Here is a 23,611-nt window from a genome sequence, read left to right on the forward strand (position 1 = left end):
AGTGTTTTTTTTTTTTTTTTCTTTTTCTCTGAGGCACTAAAGTCGGTTGGACTCATCTCCATCTGGCTTTCCTTCTTTTACCCAGACATCATAACAGGACTTAAATTAGATAATATTCTACCCGTGGATCTTTTTATTTTTCCTGAAACACGCAAAGCCACAGACTCTCATCTCCTCAAGAATAGAAACTGAATCTTATTTTCTTCCCTGTTTCCTTCATTGACTAAAATGGTTCCTGACTTTCTGTTTTTTTGTTGTTGAAAGAATGAACTTGCTAGTGTCTGAGGAAACCACTAAGGAAACAGTTGCTTATCACATTCTACTTTACATCTGTATCATTATACACTTCTTTTCCTCCTTTGCTGCATCCTTAAGGATCTGCTCAAGAGAAAAACAAAAATCATATCTATATAAGAGTTTCCTTTTTGAAATTCATATTCTCTTTCTGTGTTGCCATGGTTTCTGGTCATGGATATTCCCTCCACTAAGGATGAAGAAATCTAGTGATGAACAAAAAAATGTGCTTTTTCAAAGCATGCTTCTCCATAAGAAGCATGCTCATCTGGAAAACAATGTCAACCATTCAGAATTATATCATACCCATAGAAATATTAAAATACAGTGGTGTGTATTGAAGGTTTAAAGTAAACAAACCTGGGTTTAATCTCAGTCTGTCACTTCACTGCTTTGTAAAATACACAAGTTTATTTACTTTTCAGTTCAGGTTTCTTACATGTAAAATAGAAATATTAATTCCTACCTTTAAGCATGTTTTCAGAAATAAATAAGCTTGTAGCCAGGATTCAATACAAACTCCCCTTCTGATATTTAGCGTTCCAGAATTCCCATTCATGTTTTTAGTTAAAACATTACTAAAACCTCCCTAAAGATATTTTTGAAGAGTATATACACTTTTAATCCAACAACTAATATCATTAATAAATGGAGTCTCCACAAATTTATTCATCGATAAACTATCTCCACAAATAGTACAATTCCCTCTATTTTTGTAAGTTTGCTTATTTTTACTTCTGTGAAGCTTTTTACCACTGCAGTGTTGGAGTTAAACCTAAGGCTGCTATTAGTATGAGATCGGGGATCATGGTTCTTCTCTGGCTGAGGAGAAGAGGCATGGTGGATCCTGCCTTCTCAGTCCATCAGGTTTGCAATGGACATCTGAATTGAGAAGTGGTGATATATATTCAATGGAAGTTACTTTAAAGAACGTGTTTTTAAATAATAAAGACACCCTGGAGTATAGACTGAGTACACTGGTAATATGGGAGCCAAGTAATTTATCTAGTTTTTTATTGTTTTCTCATTTATTTCTCAAATATTTACTGAGCACATGTCATGTATTGGGTAGTGTGCCAGCCACTGGAGATGAAGATGAACAAGGCTTAATCTACAACCTCAGAATCTGTAAGACATACAGGAATGTAAATTCATGTTTACAAGACAACTGTACATGTTTTACAACAGAGAAGAAACACATGACAATTTGATGGCCGAAAGGTAGTGATTCATGGCTTGAGAAGGCCAGGGAAGACTTTAAAGGGGAGGTGGTGCTTCACTACTTAACCACAGATAGAAATGCTATGTGATGACATGCTGGGATCCAATGTCTAAATTCAGTATTGCATGTATTGTGCCTAACTGTCCTAAAGGATCTTATTTTGTGTACCACGTATGTCAGAATATAGTGTACATGGCCATATAATGTAAAAAGACAATGCAACCAACTATCCTAAGTGTCAGACCAAGTAAAATACCAAATAAATTTTGAACAGTGGGAAAAAAAAAAGAAATGCTTTGTGATGAATTGTAACTCCGTCGATGAGTCTATTCCATTCTAAGTACCTCTTTCTTTTCTTCTTTCTTTGATTTAGTTCTATATCACCTACTTAATATGCTGACTAGGTTTAGCTTTTTTGGACTTGCAAGGGTGCAAAGTTTTAAAAAAGAAATGAGGGCGCCTGGCTGGCTCAGTCGTTGAGCGTCTGCCTTCAGCTCAGGTCATGATCCCAGGGTCCTGGGATTGAGCCCCACATCAGGCTCCCTGCTCAGTGGGAAGCCTGCTTCTCCCTCTCCCACTCCTCCTGCTTGTGTTCCTGCCCTCGCTCTCTCTCTCTCTCTCTGTTAAATAAATAAAATCTTAAAAAAAAAAAAGAGAGAAATGAGCCTGAAAATAGTTATGGAGTGCCCAAAAGAAGTTAAGATCTCTGCATTTTATTTAAAATAATAATAATGAACTCTAAAAGACACCTTAGAGAAACAGTCAATGACTTTAAAAGAATGAAGCAAAATCGTATCATAAGGATGACTACATTGTCTTGTGTATGTTTTTATACACCATGGATTACAGAATGAGAAGAACAGTGTTAGTGCTCCATATGGAGAAAATAAAAGAAACTCATGAATGTTCAGGAGCTTATGTCTGGAAAGTCACTTTTTTCCTAGAGACATTTCAGGGTTTATTTTGTACCAGGGTTTTAATTATTTTCTTTTGCATTGAAAGCGGTGTTTGTGACTACACAACATATTTTCTTCAAAATGCACCCTATATGTAACGTACATATAATTTTCATCCCCAAATTTTTCCAAATAAGAGTTTAGTAGCCATTGAGGAGTACATCAGCAGGACTCATCAGCTGTCTGATGACAAATTCCTGATCTGTAGAAAGGGGATTCCACTAAATGAGGGTGAGGCATTGAAAGGTGGGCATGTATTTCAGGAAGAAATGTAAATAATCTGAGCTTCAATTTCTTCACTGATGCACACAGATACATATATTCTGTGCTATAGGGCAACGAAGGGTAAAGACGTACAGTTGGCCCTTGAAAAATGCAGGGGTGAAGGATACCAACCTCCCGTGCAGTTGAAAATCCATGTTTAACTTTTGACTCCCCCAAAACTTAAGTAATAGCTTACTGTTGACCAGAAGCTTTACCAATACCATTAATAGTCAATGAACACATATTTTGTATGTTATGTATTAGATATTGTATTCTTACAATAAAGTAAACTAGAGAAAAGAAAATATTATTAGAAAAATCATGAGGAAAAGAAAATATATTTACAGTACTGTACTGTATTTATTGAAAAAACAATGTGCGTATATTGGGGTGCCTGGGTGGCTCAGTTAAGCGGCTGCCTTCGGCTCAGGTCATGATCCCAGGGTCCTGGGATCGAGCCCCATATCGGGCTCCATGCTCAGCGGGGAGTCTGCTTCTCCCTAGGTCTGCTGCTCCCCTTGCTTGTGCTCGCTTTCTCTCTCGGTCAAATAAATAAAATCTTAAAAAAAGAAAAGAAAAGAAAAAGTGTGCATATAAATGGACCCACACAGTTCAAACCTGTGTTGTTCAAGGATCAACTGTGTATATAAAGAGAGCACATAGCACCTGACCTAACAGCGCACACTCACTAAATGAAGGTGGATAGCAATACTAACAATACTGCGTTTATTTTTAAATGCTTTCCCAATTTTTATGATATTGCTTAAATTGATGTGTTTAGCGAGAAAACAGTTCCCAAGTGGTATGAAACTCTCTCATCCTTCTCTTTTTTTTTTATTATTTTTCAAATACTTTATTTATTGCGACATTTTACCTATAGTTCATAAACTTCAAACTGAAAGCCATTTAATGTTGATTTGGCCATCCATGTGGGCTTGGGATGACACCCCACTGCCTCCTGTTCTCTGCGGGCCAAGTAATTACACAGTAAATTCTGTAACGGAAAGGGAGAGAAGCAGGGAAAAGAGCTACTCTGCAGCCTGATTTTGAGAAGTTTCAATTTAGGATACTGTGTACGTTTATTATAATGTCTTCACGTAATTTTCAAGCTTTAAGAATTCTATTAAACATTGAAAAATGTAAAGAAAAATAGAAAAATGACTTGGATAACAAGCTGTGAGTATACTCACAACCCATCGTGGACTATGATTGTGCTAGTATTATCCACATTTGCTTTCTTTCCCCATAACAAAAATAGTTGTTTGTTTTTCACAGAATAATTGAAACTCTTTGCAACATAATTGTTCTGAACTTAGCAGACTGTCTGTGGAAAGTCATTAAAGACTATCTCAAAGCTACACTTTGAGATAAGTTTTTACAACTTAAAAGTAACTATGTATTTTTTATGAAGGTCCTGCAGGTTTCAGAATGAAAATCATACACATCACTTAATACATATTCATAATAGCTTTTCATTATGTTATGAATGTAGGAGAAAACAAGCACCATGTTTGAGCATATATTAAATCAATGATTTTCACCAGGTGTGTGAACCAGGATTATAGGCAGAATTCAGGAGGAATTCGGGTGAAGAACAGTGTTCTTTGGGGCGCCTTTGTGGCTCAGTCAGTTAAGCATCTGCCTTCAGCTCAAGTCATGATCCCGGGGTCCTGGGACCCAGCCCCACGTCGGGCTCCCTGCTCAGTGGGGAGTCTGCTTCTCCTTCTCCCTCTGCTGCTCCCCCTCCTCGTGCTCTCTCTCTCTCTTTCAGTCTTTCAACTAAATAAATAAAATCTTAAAAAAAAAGAGAGAGAGAACAGTGTTCTTTGAACTACTCTTAATTGAAACAGAAATTCTTTTCCTATCCCAAAAAAATCTGAACTGGCCATTTTAAACACCATTAGCTGGCTTTTTCCAGAACAATCAGTTGACCATAGTTCCATAAGCACATTATAATTTTCCTATAATAAATGCTCATTGTTGCATGCTGCTGAGTTTGGGGATATATTTGTTCAACAGCGATAGCTAATTGATACAGAACGAAAGCAAAGGTTTCACAAAGGAGGTTATATTTGAACTAGATTTTGAAGGATAATTAGGATTTTATTAGTTGGATAAAGACCTTCAGGGCAGCAGGAACAACATGATTAGATGCATGAAGAGATGAACGTGCATGATATTAAGTAGCACAAGCAATCTGGAGGACCGATGTAAGCATCAGGAGTGCTATAGGAAGTGATTGAAATTCAGGTTGCAAAGGTGTATGAGGATCAGGGGAAGCAAGGGAATCAACTCTGAGCCACAGGGTGGTATTGCTATATATTATAGATGAGAAAGCCGAAGTTTGAAGAGGACTGGTCATTGGAAACTGCTTTAAATGTTAGAGCATTCAATACACATCAGTCAGGAAAGTTCCCTTCAGACAAAAGGACTAGATTATTACATTAAGGATACTTCTTTAAGAGACCTATAGAGAACAATAATCACAAATATTTAGGAGGTCATACATGCTTAGGGCTCTATAAAACAATTGTATTATAAACAATGTTAATCAGGTTATTTCATGTTATTTCATAAACCATATAAGTGAAAAATAGTGGCATCACAAGAATTGTTTTAAGACTATGAGCCTAAAAAATAACATTGGAAAGGTCTGTCGGAATCTCTCCTGAGTATATTTTAAAAAATTTTTTAAGACTATCATGTGTGTTAGTTTTCATTTACCTTGAAAAATTCATTTCTTTCTAAAAGTTGATTTGCTGTACAGATCACATCCAATCAAATTTCATTTTAAAATATTATTTTGATCATTACAGTTGGTACTTTTGATGTTTTCCTCATCTTGATAATGACATCAGAAATTCTTTTGAATAACTAGCCCAGACTTGTTACTTTTTTAAAATGGCATAACTATTTTAATGTAGAAATGTTGCCTTTTAGCATTTGCTTATAAATGAAATATTATCCTATTGAATTATTACATTGATGTCACTTCAAATAATATTTCCTTGGATTAAACTCTACTTAGTGAATTTTCCATTTTGTTAGAAACCAGGTTTCATAGATAATCATGAAATTCGGTTCCAGTAATATAAAAAATAAACCACATATAATGAAGAATTATTCAAGTAGGTAATATATTCAGCAAAATGTTCTTCTCTAGATTAACTTTTAGACATGTTTGGCTTATTTAGTGGAAAGGTAGGTTTTCAAGGCAATGGGAAGAAAATAAGATATTTCAGAAGGCAGAAACTTACCTGCAACCAATAAAATATGTCAGACCTCAAAACTTCAGGAAAAACAAGGTCTTACATCAGCCTGCTAGCAAAAGTAAATGTTACAAATGCCACCATTTTACCTCGAAAGAAAACCTTTGCTCAGGGTAGTTGGGATGGAGAGGAAAGGTATTCAAAAGAAAATTAAATCAATTTTGCATTAACCAAGTAAATAAACTACAGAAGTATAATTTGTAGAAGGACTATGAAATACCTGTTAGAAGGCATTTCAGAATATATATTTATATAAACTTTCAAGAAAAAGCTATGGAAACGTGGCATGGTTCTGTTGTGAATTCTCTTGCATTGTTTGTGCTCCTGCTTCTCTCAATGCCTGCTTATGCTAAGACGAGTGAGGTGTGACATGGATTGATGTATCCTTTTCATCTATTCCACAGGTATTTTGCAGTCTACTATGTGCCAGACACTGTTCCAGATACTAGAAGACAGTGATAAATTAAACAAATGCAATGCACTCACGAACATACATTCTAAAGAATCAAGTAAAATAATAATAATAATAATAATAATAATAATAATAATAATAAAATAGCATTTCAGTTGTTTTTATTATTATTATTATTAGTGGTGGTGGTCGTGTTGATATTAACAGTAGTAGAAGTAGTAGTAGATTTATGGAACTCATGGCTAGGAGAGTGGCCGGAAATGACCTCATCTCCTACTATACTCATTATTCCTCATTCTGATTTAGCCACACTGGCTTGTTTGTTGTTTCCTGACCATATCAAGCACACATTCCTGCGTTAGGGCCTTTGCGTTGGCTATCCCCTCTCCTTCAAACACTGTTCCCCCTAGGGATCGTCTCTCATCTGTTTCTTACACCACCTTTTCAATGAGGGTTATGCTGGTCACCCTATCTTAAATAATAACTCTTACACCTTCACCCCCCAATGCCAAATCCCCTTATCTTGTTCTACTTTTTTTTATCCCATAGCACTTATCACCTCTAATGTATTATATTTCTTCTTTCTTCTTTTTATTTTTTATCTGTCTCCTCCTACCTAGGAGAAGAGAAGCTCGGTAAGGTCAGAGATCTTTGAATTGTTTGCTAGATTATTCCAAACCCCTAAAACAGAACCCGATACAGAGTAGACACTCGATAAATATTTATTCAATGAGATGAGGTCAGGGAGAATTTGAGGAAAAGATGTGGCATGAGGTGGTTTAAGTTTTAACAGAGACATTGGCTGCTGCGTGAAGAATAGTTTGAGGGAGTTGTTGGGGTGCAGCTGAAGGAGGGACCGCACTGAGGAAGCAACTGTATTATCGTTGACGGGTGAAACCATGTGATGTGAATGGTAGTGGCAGAGTGGGGGAGACATGGCAAGATATATCCCCTGCAAAAGTTATATTTCCTAATAAAATTATAATCAAATTTGTGGGTAAATACTACTAAGGTTTTATGGTTCCCTCAGTAAATGGTGAATGTCAGTAAGCACCTCAGACACAATGTAAATAATAGAACCTTTAACAGATACCACTTCCACAGATGTAAAGTTATTTTCATTCTTTAATAATTTTAAATTAGGGTGCCTGGGTGGCTCAGTTGGTTGAGCGACTGCCTTCGGCTCAGGTCATGATCCTGGAGTCCTGGGATCGAGTGCTGCATCGGGCTCCCTGCTGAGTGGGGAGTCTGCTTCTCCCTGTGACCCTCTTCCCTCTTGTGCTCTCTGTCCCTCATTCTCTCTCTCAAATAAATAAATAAATAAAATATTTTAAAAAATAATTTTAAATTAAAATATTTTTGAAAACTTAAAAATATAGACAATGCATTTGTCTTTTCCATGAATAATCTGTGTGTGAGAGAGATAAAAGCACATCTTTTAAGAATAAACAAAAGGCATATCGATTTTTCAATGTGGTTTTGATGTTTTTTTACTGCATTTGAAATAAACTGAATTCCGGGCGCCTGGGTAGCTCAGTCGGTTACGAATCCGACTCTTGACTTCAGCTCAGGTCATTATCTCAGGGTCCTGGGATTGACCCCTGCATCAGACTCCCCACTCAGTGGGGAGACTGCTTGTCTCCCTCTCCCTCTGCTCGTGCTCTCTGTCTCAAATAAATAAATAAATCTTTAAAAAAATAGACTGATTTTTTTTAAAAAGTATGATCCTATTGTTAAAATAACCATCCTATAATAATGTGCATCTCTTAAAAAATATTAAGAATGTTTAGATTGAGTTCATTGATAAAGCCCAGTAACATTGCCCCATTGGAAGTTGCCTCTCTGAACCTGAGCCAATAACCCAGCAGTAAGCAGGAACAACTTCTCAACAACAAGCATGACATCTCGAAGGTCACGAGAATCCTGTGTATATTCGTAGAACAGCTTCCTTAGAATCCAACCCCAGAGCTACTTTACTCTAATATGAGAAAAAATTCTAACAAGCTTGTTAATATGGCTCAACGGTCTTTGGAATAATAAAAGTAACAAAGGAGACATACAGATGGGTTGGTTATTGGAGGTGGTCTTAGGTCTCAGTGACTGTAGCAAAAAGAGAAAGCCAGGGGTGCCTGGGTGGCTCAGTTGGTTAAGTGTCTGCCTTTTGGCTCAGGTCATTGTCCTGGGGTCCTGGGATGGAGCCCCAGGTCAGACTCCCTACTCAGCGGGGAGTCTGCTTCTCCCTCTCCCTCTCCTTCTGCCCCTCCCCCCTGCTCGTGCATGCTCTCTCTCTCTCAAATAAATACATTTTTAAAAAAATCTTTCAAAAACAAAAAAGAGAAAGCCATGGTATTTGAGGGAGGAAAAAAGGTATGCGTATGTGTGTATGAATATGTATATTCAAAAGCTAAACTATTTAAAGCCCTAGCATTCTAGAGTTGTGTTGCCTCAACCATTCTATGGCTTCTCGAAGTACTACTGAGTAACTGCACAGGACGCTAATCCAGGTTGTTAACTAAGATCGGGACATTTTAAAATGATTCAGTTTTATTCAGTATACTCAGTTTTGAAAAACGATGGAGTGTCAAATACATTTTAGAAAGATTTCTTTGAGAAATAATTGAACTTTAAATGGTTTTAGAATTGGGGAAGTTCAAACTTCAATTATGTGAACCTTTATTAATTTTCCTACCTTACTGCTTAAAGATGCCTGATAAATGTATTTTCAGGGTGAAACTTTTAGAGTTAAAACTACATACTCTAGGGGCGCCTGGGTGGCTCAGTCATTAGGCGTCTGCCTTCGGCTCAGGTCATGATCCCAGGGTCCTGGGATTGAGCCCCTCATCGGGCTCCCTGCTCTGCGGGAAGCCTGCTTCTCCCTCTCCCGCTCCCCCTGCTTGTGTTCCCTCTCTCACTTGTGTCTCTCTCTGTCAAATAAATAAATAAAATCCTTAAAAAAAAACCTACATACTCTAACAAAAGGTGAACTCTGAATACTGTTGGCAATTGTGTTTACTAACATGCTAATTTAAAAACAGGAAAATATGTCCACTGCTTACCGCTTCTTAAACGCAAAAAAAAAAAAAAAATGCATTCTCAAGAGAGTGAACAGTGACAGACTCTGAAAATTGTAGATAAAACCACAAGTACACTCACTGTGGGAAGTATTATAGGGTCAGTGGCCTTGCTACTTTAGGCATGCAAATATTTGGCTTCAATTCAGACTCACACTCTGTAATTAGAAAGAACATTGCTACTTCATTCTCCAGCCAAGCCGCATATGTTTGTGGTCTGTTTTATGAGGTTCTCATTGCAATTTGCACCGTGATCTCTCACAGTCTCATAAGACACTATGGTAGGGGCGATATACTTCTGTTGATCCTACAGTGGCAACAAAGGACAGACTGATAGCAACTTCCAACTAACTAGTTGTATTTCTTCAAGGAGTATCTTTAGCCTACTGTATACAGGGAATTTTGGTAAAAAATAAAAATACTCTAATAATAGATATTTTTGAACTATAGAATATGATAGACATTGAATCCCTAGTGAGGGTCGGTGGGATCCCAGGAAGACTGCTGAAGGTCTTCAGAGGGCTCATTAGCCTGCTGAAATTATCTGCCAAAATGTGTGTACATACACTTTACCAGGGAGAAAATTCCAAGCTTTCGTTCCATTTTCAAAGTGTCTGTGACACCCCTTTCCAAAAGAATATTTTTAAGAAGGTTAAAAGCTGCTATTTTCAAGACACCTATGGGAAAATGTTGAACATGTGTCCCACTGGTTTTAAGAATAGTGGAGCCCACGCATTACGCAGTTCCCCTTCTGTCCCCGGCTTCCAGTCAAGTCATATCTGGATGGCCCGGCCTTGAATGTAAGTTGAGAACAATGGATAAATCACAGGCTTTGGAAACAGACTGCTTGGGCTCAAGTCCTGACTTGGTCACTAACTAGCTAAGTGAGCTCAGTGAAATCTGTTGAGCGTTCAGAGCCTCAGTTTCCTTATTTGAAAAATGGGAACAATCATAGTATCTGCCTCATAGGGATGAAATAAGGGTTGAGAAGATCGTGCAAGTAGTGTTTCACATGGTTCCAGACCCTACCTCTGACTGTACTATTTCATCAGTGTCACCTTTGATGAGCTTTAATGAGTCACTAATAAAATCCATAATTTTAAATATCTGGGTTTTTTTAAAGATTTTATTTCTTTATTTAGAGAGAGCATGTGTGTGCACATGGGTGGGGGAGGGGCAGAGGGAGAGAATCTCAAGCAGACTCCCCACTGACCGTGGAGCCCCAGACGGGGCTCGATCTCACAACCCTGAGATCATGACCCGACTGGAAATCAAGAGTCAGATGCTTAACCGACTGAGCCATCCAGGCGCCCCTTACATACCTGTTTTTTTTTTGATAATACAAACTACCAGCTAGTGATCTTTTCATTACAGTTAAAATCACCATGTTTTCAACTCACTGTTGTTAATTGTTTACCAATATTCAAACTTTAGACACCTCTTTTGTGATACTTTATATCCAAATTCATTGTTTTGCTAAAAATGTTACATGTGAGCATTTTCACATTGTGATGTCTTTTGTTTGTTTTAACCCTGTAACTAAAGGAATAAATCTAACTTGTTGATTAATGCACCATTAAAACATTATACCAGTTTTTAGGCCACCATATGAATTGAAAAAGTACCTGAACAAACATAAATAAATGCATTGGGTTTATATGCCAAGAAATGTAAAGCCCTATAGTTGTCTGGGCTATTTCTCTTTCCGTACAAGGATAAGAACTATAAGGAAATTAACAAATTTGTTTGAAATGTTGCTCTTTTTTTTTTTTCCACAGCTCTTGTAGTGAGATTCCTGACCAAACGGTTCATCTGGGAATATGATCCCACTCTTGGTAGGTCAGATTTTGTTTCCTCCTCCTTTCCAGTCAGAGTTTATGACCCAAAAGAGACAATGACATTTTCTGTTGCAACATTTTGAAGCACCTACCAGCTGTTTGGGGAGTGCCTTATCAAATCATACAAAGAAGTTCCTAAAGAAGCTGGACATGTTCTCAGGCTGTCTGTGCTTAGGACCATGCAGGATTTTCATGCATAGAGGAAGAAATCAGGTTAAACCAGAGCCAAGAAGGAAGTGGGTACAACACGATGCCCTCGCATCAGGAAATGTAGCATCATTCTAGTGGAAGAAGGACGACACAGTGGCCCAGGCTAACCTGGTGTGGAAGAGACTGGCATGCTGAGGGGAGTATTCCAAGAAAATCAACCTTCCAAATACTGATTTTGGGAAAACATAAGAATAAACTATATTTCTCTCCAATGAGTTTGATTAAAGCCTATTTAAAAAAAGAAAAAAGATGCAACAAAAATTGGTGTCTGTGGGTCTTGAAAGCAGCATAATATTGATGTATGAAGCAATCATCAGGCTTTTTAAGTAGTCCAAAACAGAGTACTTATTAGATACCTATTTAGTCATCATCCTCAAAACAATGCTGACAATCCATGGGTTCTAATTTAAGCTTCAAATTTTATTCCAAATTAATCCTTTTGAGTTTTTGTTCTTTATGCTTCAGGAACCCCAGCTGGTTTGTAAAGGGCAACAACTTTGAATCCAGAGGAGGAGGGAGAAACATGCATTCATCGTTTCATTACTAGGCACAGAGTCCAGGCTGAGTTGGCCTTACTCAGAATAATGAAATGGGCAAAGATTATTCCCTTTTTAAAAAAATTTCATTTCGTTTGGTTCAGTTATGACTTCAAGCTTACATACATTCAGGTTAAAAGGGAGATTTCTTCCCTCTTGTGCCTCTTTTCATTGCTTTTATTCATTCAGTCAACAAATATTATTAAATGCCTCCTATGTGTCAGATTATTCCAGGTGCTGAGGATAAATCAACAGACAGAAAGAAAAAGCCTCTGGCTTTTTTGAGCTAACAGTCTAGTAAAGATAGAAGAGTTAATAAACAAATAGATGTTAAATAGTGATAAGTACTATGAAGAAAAACTAAACAAAGACGTGAATACAGATTGATCTTATAGTTTATTTAATTTATAACTTTTTAACCTATCTGGGACTTATTTTTGTGAGAAGTATAGACTGAAGATCCAACAGTATTCCCAAATAGTTGACAAATTGTCCTGCTACTATTTCTTAAATAGTCTCCTCTTTTCCCCCCTACTTCCAAAGCTGTTTTTTTTTTTTTTTTTAATACATCGGATCATTTACACTGGGATGCAACTCTAGATTTGCCTTTTATATCCACCACCAGTACCACATTCTTTTGATAATTGTGCTCTCTGGAACATTTTGACACACAGTAGAGAAAGTCCTCCTTCTTTAACTTTCTACACAATTACCTTGGTTAGTATTTCTAGTTTATTCTTGCAGGCCAATTTTTAAAAGTCTATCATAACATGACATGATTTTGATTGGAATTGCATTAAAACTGTAAATTACTCTGAGAAGATTCACATCTTTATGGTATACAGTTTTTTAAAATCTAATAGCATGTCTCTACATTTATTAATCTTTACTTCTCTGTTTTTGCTTTTATTTTTTAAAAGATTTTATTTATTTGACAGAGAGAAAGAGAGAGTATAAGCAGAGGGAGGGGCAGAGAGAGAGGGAGAAGCAGGCTCCCCCGCTGAGCAGGGAGCCATATGTGGGGATGTGGGACTTGATCCCAGGACTCTGGGATCATGACCTAAGCTGAAGACAGATACTTAACCAACTGAGCCACCAAGGTGTCCCTGGTTTTGCTTTTAAATAGTTTTTCAGCATCAAAAAAATTTTTTAAAAGATTTTATTTATTTATTTGACAGAGAGAGACACAGCGAGAGCAGGAACACAAGCAGGGGGAGTGGGAGAGGGAGAAGCAGGTCTCCTGCCGAGCAGGGAGCCTGATGTGGGACTCGATCCCAGGACCCTAGGATCATGACCTGAGCCGAAGGCAGACGCTTAACGACTGAGCCACCCAGGCGCCTGCATCAAAAATTTTTAACATGTTTTTAACATAGCCACAATCTAATCTTAAGATGATATATTTGGATCAAAAATGCACTTGGTTTTAAAAAATCATTTACTTTCTATTGTTTGTTTCACGTAAATACTCTCCTCTTATATTTTTATTACTTATCTAAGCTTTACAAAGTTCCTGAGAATCTTAATGGTTTATGGGGAGTTGAGTAGAAAAATCCTGATTTTACTTAGCAATCCCAGTATATCTCAACAAAAAGATGAAGCTTAGAAAGAATGATCTCATATTTTTTTACCTCTCTGAATATGGTCCAGTAACCAATGTTACTATTTTTAATCAGTTTTATTCCTTTTTGTTTTATTGTCCCTTTTGTTTTATTCCTTCTGAAAAACAACTGCTGTTAATAGAAATCTGCCTGCATCAGTTATTTATAATACAGGCTTCCTTCATTAAGAACAATGAAACTTTATTGAGTGACCTTGTACTGTACCGTTCTAAAAGGATTACTGCTGCTAAGCAACAAGAGCGTTGATCAGACTTCAAGAGTATCAGGTGTATGACTCACTTCCAGGTGAGGGTTTCATTAACTCACCCTCGAAACTGGTGTGTGTGTGTGTTTGCGCGCATGCACGCTAGAAGTCACCAATATTTTACCCTACAGGGGTTCCCCGTCTATTTTTTTTAAGATTTTTTTTATTTATTTATTTGATAGAGAGACAGCAGGAGAGGGAACACAAGCAGGGGGAGTGGAAGCGGGAGAAGCAGGCTACTCGCTGAGCAGGGGGCCTGATGCAGAGCTTGATCCCAGGACCCTGGGATCATCACCTGAGCCGAAGGCAGCTCCTTAACGACTGAGCCACCCAGGCACCCTCCCATCTATTTGATTCAAGATGAATCAAGAATTTCCTGGGCTTGACTTCATACTATCATAGAGTTTCAAAACTACCACCGAAAAGGAAAGCCACCATTAAAAAGCTAAGTGGCATATTTGCAAAAACCAGCCTTGAACTCTGAATTCAGAGCCTTCCTCAAAAAACATGGGGCATACTATAACACTGTATGTTAATTATACTTCAATAAAAGAAAGGAAGGGGAAAAAGTTTCTTAATGGTGCAGTGTTTTCAACCTGTGACAGAATTATTGCTCCCTGAGAAGCTGAAGACTATGAACACCATTCAACATATTAAAATTGGAATATCTACTGCTCCAAGTTAAATCTATGAAGGAAATGTTTGCTACTATGATAGCAAATGACTCCCAGACTTCTCATTTCAGTGGGTTTTGCTCTTTGGTTTTTTAAGGAGAGGGATTATTTTAGCAACTGCCGTTAGGGATGCAAGCAAGGGTGAGAGAGAGGATGAGAGAGAACTAAACCCGTAGTCTATTTGCACTTGAATTTCATAGAAGAAGCAAATATTTTTAACATCCAAGTGGTTTGAAGGATATAAGCTAAGGGAAAAAAGTTCAATTCTTTACATTGGGCAATTTTAGTTTTCCTTTCATTTTTCTCATTTCACTGTGGATCAGTGAAATGTTTGTCAGAGACCAGAGCTGGTCTATGAGTAGCATTTGAAAACCAGCACTGAAGCCTGTGAGGTTTGGGACTTGCACCATCTGACCAGGAACCTCCCTGATGGTGGTGAGTGTAACGTTCTCATTGTAGAACAACAGGTTCCATGTTCTCATTAGATCCCCAAGAATTGAATCCCTACTTTTGAGAGTCCTATTACCCTCAAAGGGTGTTGATCATGGCAGATAATATGGACAAAGACTTAGATGGTGTATAGTTGTGTGTGTGTGTGTGTGATCGGTGTTTGGAGAAGAAGAGACAGACTGCATGTCAGCACTTACCACTATAACTACTATATTTGAGGCACCCTACTCTGTGTTTGAATGGATTATGGGGTCTCTATCTCATGAATAAAGACTCAGACAGGACCGAGGGTAGGAATTGGGAGACAGACCCACTGGCACTTGGATTTTGTAATTGACTCTTCCTTCCTGCATTACAATACCCTCAGTTTGGAAAGAAAGGCTTATACAAGAGAGAGACACACCCAGAACAAATTCTCTGAACTCAATACCAAAGCTAAGGTGCTTGGCCAACTCATGGAACTAGTCAATATCGGCACAGCAAGGAAATTTGAGATTGTCATTTGACGAATAAGGAAACAAGTCCAATGAAGTAAATTTATTCAAGATCATGTGGCTGGTTTGTGGTTAGACCAGTAATAGAACTCAAGTCAGTACAATTTCCACTGTAGCATAAATCAGCATTACTAACTGCTGTTTTTACTGTACTGGCTAAATGTCCATATTAATATGTTGAAATTTGCAAAAAAAGCTAAATCAGTAAGAGGATTAACCATCTACAACATCCCTTTGAGCATCAACTTCTCTTAGAGTATACAAAATCTACTTCTATTTATAAAAATGTTACTGAATGCAAGTTTTAAATCATATATTGCTCATATACAGTGAAATTCGGTATATTAAAAATATATACCATCTTGAATTCCATCTTGAAACTTATATTGGTCTTATAGTATACGTTATTTTGGTTCATTTAGATATATGCCTTAAACGATCACCCCCCTTCCCTTTAAAAAGAAAAAAAAGACTCAGAATTTTCATTTTAGGTTAGTATGAACAAAATAAAAAGTGTGTCCACTCTCCACACACATGCACATTTTCTCTTATGTTTTGGAATGAACGGTAGAGTTCAATTCCAAAAAGTGCTTAATATATCTTTTTTGAATTAGCTTCATTGAAGTTAGCACATGGAGGCACAACATTTCGCCTGTGTGGGCTATATACTTCCACTGTTTACATGAAGATATGGGTTTCTAATGAGAGAGAAGAGGCTTAAAGAGAAAAGGCTCAAAATGGCATGAAACCAGTACTCAGCTTCGATGAAATCACTGCTTCTCCCCAGGGCTATGTCTGTGGAAGACATTCCCTCATTTCCTGCATTCCATCATTTTTGTTTCAGTTAACAAACAGCCAAAGAATCACACAGCTTCATATAATTTTCATTATATTTCATTTCCCCCCTACTGTGGCCTTCTGTGGTTGAAATACATATCCTATTTATCATGGACGCAACAGAGAAAAATGTCCCTGTCTGTCAGACAACTTTTGGTGTAAAGAGATGGAAGAGAGCCCAGAACTCTGTTTTCCAGGCCACAGGGCTGATGCCAGCCCCTTTAAAAAGGAAAGTAGTGCAAAGGCCACCACAGAACAGTAGTGGAAGAAACAGAAAGGGCGTAGATCCAGGCCTATGTGCTGCTGTCTGCGCCTCTCCTTCTCAAGCTGGGGCACTGAAGATGCAAAAGGAAATAATTGAGAGAACATTTAGAGATAAGAAGTTGCTATACATCGTACTTTAGAGCATTAAATTATACAAAATAATAATCTCCCCTTTAACATAAAGAGTAGGGGGATGGAATGTTCTAGAATTGAGAATCATTGTACATACCACATATGGATTACCTATTCTAGCAGAATGACAATAGTGCAAAAATATGCTTATTAAAATATATTGAACATAACTTCCTTTTTAAATTTTACTGTTCAGAAAAGACTCCAGCCATGCGCCATGCCTGTGGCAATGATCATGACACAGGGCTGAAGGCAGGTAGAAGGCTAGGTTATGCTACTTAGTTAAGCCTCCTTTCTGCAGTTTGTATTTTAGGTAGGAGATTATATTTGTAGCAAAGTAACAAAAAACTGTGGTCAAAAAAGACCTGTAAAATAGTTGATGAGATGAAGAAATGAAAGTCAGAATAATGAACAAATAAATAAAAGGACTGGCTTACTGGCTACCCTGATGAGAAAGAAACTTGCAGGTTTATTTGGTTGGTTGGTTGATTGGTTAGTGATTTGGGTAATTTAGGTGTAAAGAATTAAGTGAATCATATTATTCTATCCACAGCACCATGTCATGTGCTTGCAAAGCCTTCGTATCATTTATACTATGTTTATATTGTTTTACATTATTATATCTTTCATGTTATATATTTCTATTATTATCATCTATATTATTTATATGACTTCACTTTATTTTTCCCGCATCCCCCACTGTGACACCATTGCCTCTTTCCTAGGTATATAATCTAAAAGTTTGATTCTTAGCATAGCGGTATAAGCCTCATTCCAAAGGCAATCTTCCCTAGTTCCAATGTCAACTCTACTGCTTACCACTTACTCTGTGTGAACTTCAGCAAGTTATTAAATGTTGTTGTGCTTCCATATCTTTGGGTAACATGGAGATAATAGTAATACCTACTGCAGAGATATTTGTGAAGATTAAATGAATTAATATGACTTAAGCACTTAGAACAATTCTTGTTCAAATAGTAAGCAGTATATACTAGGTATTACATATTTTTTTGAAAAAGACATTTTTTTCTGTGTATCCATAAACGTTAAATTTATATAAATTTCATTGCTCTATAGATCTTCCTATAAAGGTGATCATGTGATTTTTTGTTTAGTACTTTTTTTCCTTTAGCGTTTTACCGTGTTAAACTGCATTGATAGAAACAATATCCAAGGGCCCAATTGTCCATAGACCAACGAATGGATAAAGAATAGGTGCTGTATATATTTAATGGAATATTACTCAGCCATAAACAAGAATGAAATATTGCCATTTGCAATGATGTGGATAGAGCTAGAAAGTATTATGCTAAGCAAAATAAGTCAGTCAGGGAAAGACAAATACCACATGATTTCAATCATATGTGGAATTTAAGAAACAAAACAAATGATCGTAAGGGGAAAAAAAAAAGAGAGGAAAACCAAGAAACAGACTCTTAACTATAGAGAACAAACTGATGGTTACCAGAGGGGAGGTGGGGGGTATGGGGGAAATAGGTGATGGGGATTAAGCAGGGAACTTGTGATGAGTACCAGGTGTATAACGAACTGGAATTTAAATAAAAACAAAAAAAATGCATTGATAGATTTTATTTTATATTTTTTTATGTTATGTTAATCACCATACATTACATCATTAGTTTTTGATGTAGTGTTCCATGATTCATTGTTTGTGCATAACACCCAGTGCTCCACGCAGAACGTGCCCTTTTAATACCCGTCACCAGGCTAACCCATCCCCCCACCCCACTCCCCTCTAGAACGCTCAGTTTGTTTTTCAGAGTCCATCATCTTTCATGGTTCATCTCCCCCTCCAATTTCCCCCCTTCATTCTTCCCCTCCTGCTATTTTCTTCTCCTTCTTCTTCTTCTTCTTCTTCTTCTTCTTCTTCTTCTTCTTCTTCTTCTTCTTCTTCTTCTTCTTCTTCTTCTTCTTCTTTCTTCTTCTTTCTTCTTCTTTCTTCTTCTTCTCCTTCTCCTTCTCCTTCTTCTTCTTCTAAACATATAATGTATTATTTGTTTCAGAGGTACAGGTCTGTGATTCAACAGTCTTACACAATTCACAGCTCTCACCATAGCACATATGTCTATCACCCAGCCACCCCATCCCTCCCACCTCCCACCACTCCAGCAACACTCAGTTTGTTTCCTGAGATTAAGAATTCCTCATATCAGTGAGGTCATATGATACATGTCTTTCTCTGATTGACATATTTCACTCAGCATAACAGCCTCCAGTTTCATCCACGTCATTGCAAATGGCAAGATCTCATTCCTTTTGATGGCTGCATAATATTCCAGTGTGTGTGTGTGTGTCTGTGTGTGTATACCACTTCTTCTTTATCCATTCATCTGTTGATGGACATCTTGGCTCTTTCCATAGTTTCTCTATTTTGGACATTGCTGCTATAAACATCGGGGTACACATACCCCTTTGGATCCCTGCATTTGTATGTTTAGGGTAAATCCCCAGTAGTGCAATTGCTGGGTCATATGTTAGCTCTATTTTCAACCCTTTGAGGAACCTCCATACTGTTTTCCAGAGTGGCTGCACCAGCTTGCATTCCCACCAAAAGTGTAGGAGGGTTCCCCTTTTCCACAACCCCGCCAATATCTGTCATTTCCTGACTTGTGAATTTTAGCCATTCTGACTGGTGTGAGGTGGTATCTCATTGAGCTTTTGATTTGGATTTCCCTGATGCCGAGGGATGTTGAGCACTTTTTCATGTGTCTGTTCGCCATTTGGATGTCTTCTTTGGAAAAATGTCTGTTCATGTCTTCTGCCCATTTCTTGATTGGATCATTTGTTCTTTGAGTGTTGAGTTTGATAAGTTCTTTATAGATTTTGGATACTAGCCCTTTATCTGATATGTCATTTACAAATATTTTCTCCCATTCTGTTGGTTGTCTTTTGGTTTTGTTGTGCAAACAAAAGACTTTTCTTTTGTTTGTTTCTTTTGCTGTGCAAAAACTTTTTATCTTGATGAAGTCCCAATAGTTCATTTTGGCCCTTGCTTCCCTTGCCTTTGGCAATGTTTCTAGGAAGAAGTGGCTGCGGCTGAGGTCGAAGAGGTTGCTGCCTGTGTTCTCCTTTAGGATGTTGATGGACTCCTGTCTCACGTTTAGGTCTTTCAACCATTTGGAGTCTATTTTTGTGTGTGGTGTAAGGAAATGGTTCAGTTTCATTCTTCTGCATGTGGCTGTCCAATTTTCCCAACACCATTTGTTGAAGAGACTGTCTTTCTTCCATTGGACATTCTTTCCTGCTTTGTCAAAGATGAGTTGGCCATAGAGTTGAGGGTCCATTTCTGGGCTCTCTATTCTGTTCCATTGATCTCTGTGTCTGTTTTTGTGCCAGTACCATACTGTCTTGTTGATGACAGCTTTGTAATAGAGCTGGAAGTCCGGAATTGTGATGCCGCCAGCTTTGCTTTTCCTTTTCAACATTCCTCTGGCTATTCGGGGTCTCTTCTGGTTCCATATAAATTTTAGGATTATTTGTTCAATTTCTTTGAAAAAAGTGGACAGTATTTTGATGGGGATTGCATTGAATGTGTAGATTGCTCTAGGTAGCATTGACATCTTCACAATGTTTGTTCTTCCAATCCATGAGCATGGAACGTTTTTCCATTTCTTTGTGTCTTCCTCAATTTCATTCATTAGTATTTTATAGTTTTCTGAGTACAAATCCTTTGCCTCTTTGGTTAAATTTATTCCTAGGTATCTTATGGTTTTGGGTGCAATTGTAAATGGTATTGACTCCTTAATTTCTCTTTCTTCGGTCTTTTTGGTGTATAGGAATGCCACTGATTTCTGTGCATTGATTTTATATCCTGCCACTTTACTGAATTCCTGAATGAGTTCTAGCAGTTTTGGGGTGGAGTCTTTTGGGTTTTCCACATACAGTATCATATCATCTGCAAAGAGTGAGAGTTTGACTTCCTCCTTGCCGATTTGGATGCCTTTGATTTCTTTTTGTTGTCTGATTGCTGTGGCTAGGACTTCTAATACTATGTTGAATAGCAGTGGTGAAAGTGGGCATCCCTGCTGCATTCCTGACCTTAGGGGGAAAGCTCTCAGTTTTTCCCCATTGAGAATGATTTTCGCTGTAGGTTTTTCATAGATGGCTTTTATGATATTGAGGTATGTACCCTCTATCCCTATACTCTGAAGAGTTTTGATCAAGAAAGGATGCTGTACTTTGTCAAATGCTTTTTCTGCATCTATTGAGAGGGTCATATGATTCTTGTTCTTTCTTTTGTTAATGTATTGTATCACGTTGATTGATTTGCGGATGTTGAACCAACCTTGCAGCCCAGGGATAAATCCCACTTGGTCGTGGTGAATAATCCTTTTAATGTACTGTTGGATCCTATTGGTTAGTATTTTGGTGAGAATTTTTGCATCCATGTTCATCAAGAATATTGGTCTGTAATTCTCCTTTTTGATGGGGTCTTTGTCTGGTTTGGGGATCAAGGGAATGGTGGCCTCATAAAATGAGTTTGGAAGTTTTCTTTCCATTTCTATTTTTTGGAATGGTTTCAGAAGAATAGGTATTAATTCTTCTTGAAATGTTTAGTTGAATTCCCCTGGGAAGCCATCTGGCCCTGGGCTTTTGTTTGTTGGGAGATTTTTGATGACTGCTTCAATTTCCTTAGTGGTTATAGGTCTGTTCAGGTTTTCTATTCCTTCCTGGTTCAGTTCTGGTAGTTAATACATCTCTAGGAATGCACCCATTTCTTCCAGGTTATCTAATTTGCTGGCATAGAGTTGCTCATAATATGTTCTTATAATTGTTTGTATTTCTTTGGTGTTGGTTGTGATCTCTCCTCTTTCATTCATGATTTTGTTGATTTGGGTCATTTCTCTTTTCTTTTTGCTAAGTCTGGCCAGGGGTTTATCAATCTTGTTAATTCTTTCAAAGAACCAGCTCCTAGTTTCGTTGATCTGTTCTACTGTTCTTTTGGTTTCTAGTTCATTGATTTCTGCTCTGATCTTTATTATTTCTCTTGTCCTGCTGGGTTTAAGCTTTCTTTGCTGTGCTTTCTCCAGCTCCTTTAGGTGTAGGGTTAGGTTGTGTATTTGAGACCTTTCTTGTTTCTTGAGAAAGTTGTATTGCTATATACTTTCCTCTCAGGACTGCCTTTGCTGTATCCCAAAGATTTTGAACAGTTGTGTTTTCATTTTCATTGGTTTCCATGAATTTTTTAAATTCTTCTTTAATTTCGTGGTTGACCCATTCATTCTTTAGTAGGATGCTCTTTTGCCTCTATGTATTTGAGTTCTTTCCGACTTTCCTCTTGTGATTGAGTTCTAGTTTCAAAGCATTGTGGTCTGAGAATATGCAGGGAATAATCCCAATCTTTTGGTATCGGTTGAGACCTGATTTGTTACCTAGGATGTGATCTATTCTGGAGAATGTTCCATGAGGACTAGAGAAGAATGTGTATTCTGTTGCTTCGGGATGGAATGTTCTGAATATATCTGTGAAGTCCATTTGGTCCAGTGTGTCATTTAAAGGCTTTATTTCCTTGTTGATCTTTTGCTTAGATGATCTCTCCATTTCAGTGAGGGGGGGGTGTTAAAGTCCCCTACTGTTATTGTATTATTGTCGATGTGTTTCTTTGATTTTCTTATTAATTGGCTTATATAATTGGCTGCTCCCATGTTTGGGGCATAGATATTTACAATTGTTAGATCTTCTTGTTGCAGAAACCCTTTAAGTAGGATAGAGTGTCCTTCCTCGTCTCTTATTACAGTCTTTGGTTTAAAATCTAATTTGTCTGATATAAGGTTTGCCACCCCAGCTTTCTTTTGGTGTCCATTAGCGTGGTAAATGGTTTTCCACCCCCTCACTTTCAATCTGGGGGTATCTTTGGGTCTAAAATGAGTCTCTTGCAGACAGCATATCGATGGGTCTTGTTTTTTTTTATCCAATCTGACAGGCTGTGTCTTTTGATTGGGGCATTTAGCCCATTTACATTCAGGGTAACTATTGAAAGATATGAATTTAGTGCCATCGTATTGCCTGTAAGGTGACTGTTACTGTATATTGTCTGTGTTCCTTTCTGGTCTATGTTGCTTTCAGGCTCTCTCTTTGCTTAGAGGACCCCTTTCAATATTTCTTGTAGGTTTGGTTTCGTGTTTGCAAATTCCTTTAGTTTCTGTTTTTCCTGGAAGCTTTTGATCTCTCCTTCTATTTTCAATGAGAGCCTAGCTGGATATAGTATTCTTGGCTGCATATTTTTCTCATTTAGTGCTCTGACTATATCATGCCAGTCCTTTCTGGCTTGCCAGGTCTCTGTGGATAGTTCTGTTGCCAATCTAATGTTTCTACCATTGTAGGTTACATATCTCTTGTCCCAAGCTGCTTTCAGGATTTTCTCTTTGTCTCTGAGACTCGTAAGTTTTACTATTAGATGTTGGGGTGTTGACCTATTTTTATTGATTTTGAGAGGGGTTTTCTGTGCCTCCTGGATTTTGATGCCTGTTTCCTTCCCCAAATTAGGGAAATTCTCTGCTGTAATTTGCTCCAGTATACCTTCTGCCCTTCTCTCTCTTTCTTCTTCTTCTGGGATCCCAATTATTCTATATTGTTTCATCTTATGGTATCACTTATCTCTTGAATTCTGCCTTCGTAATCCAGTGGTTGTTTATCTCTCTTTTTCTCAGCTTCTTTATTCTCCATCATTTGGTCTTCTATATCACTAATTCTCTCTTCTGCTTCATTTATCCTAGCAGTTAGAGCCTCCATTGTTTATTGCACCTCATTAATAGCCTTTTTGATTTTGACTTGGTTAGATTTTAGTTCTTTTATTTCTCCAGA

At 37.6% G+C, this 23,611-nt stretch overlaps 1 protein-coding gene across 2 annotated transcripts in view; it reads left to right on the forward strand.

Moving 5' to 3' along the window:
* RERG (RAS like estrogen regulated growth inhibitor) overlaps positions 1-23,611 on the forward strand; it is a 128,065-nt gene that overhangs the window by 96,942 nt on the left and 7,512 nt on the right. Inside the window, exon 3 of one of the 2 annotated variants that reach the window (XM_027595679.2) lies at positions 11,267-11,323. The exons of the other annotated variant lie outside the window; for it this stretch is intronic. Within the exon in view, the coding sequence (XP_027451480.1) occupies positions 11,267-11,323 (57 nt within the window). The remainder of the gene's footprint in view (positions 1-11,266; positions 11,324-23,611) is intronic. 2 annotated transcript variants of the gene reach the window in all.

The sequence above is a fragment of the Zalophus californianus genome, chromosome 9 (assembly GCF_009762305.2).
Source record: "Zalophus californianus isolate mZalCal1 chromosome 9, mZalCal1.pri.v2, whole genome shotgun sequence".
NCBI lineage: Eukaryota > Metazoa > Chordata > Mammalia > Carnivora > Otariidae > Zalophus > Zalophus californianus.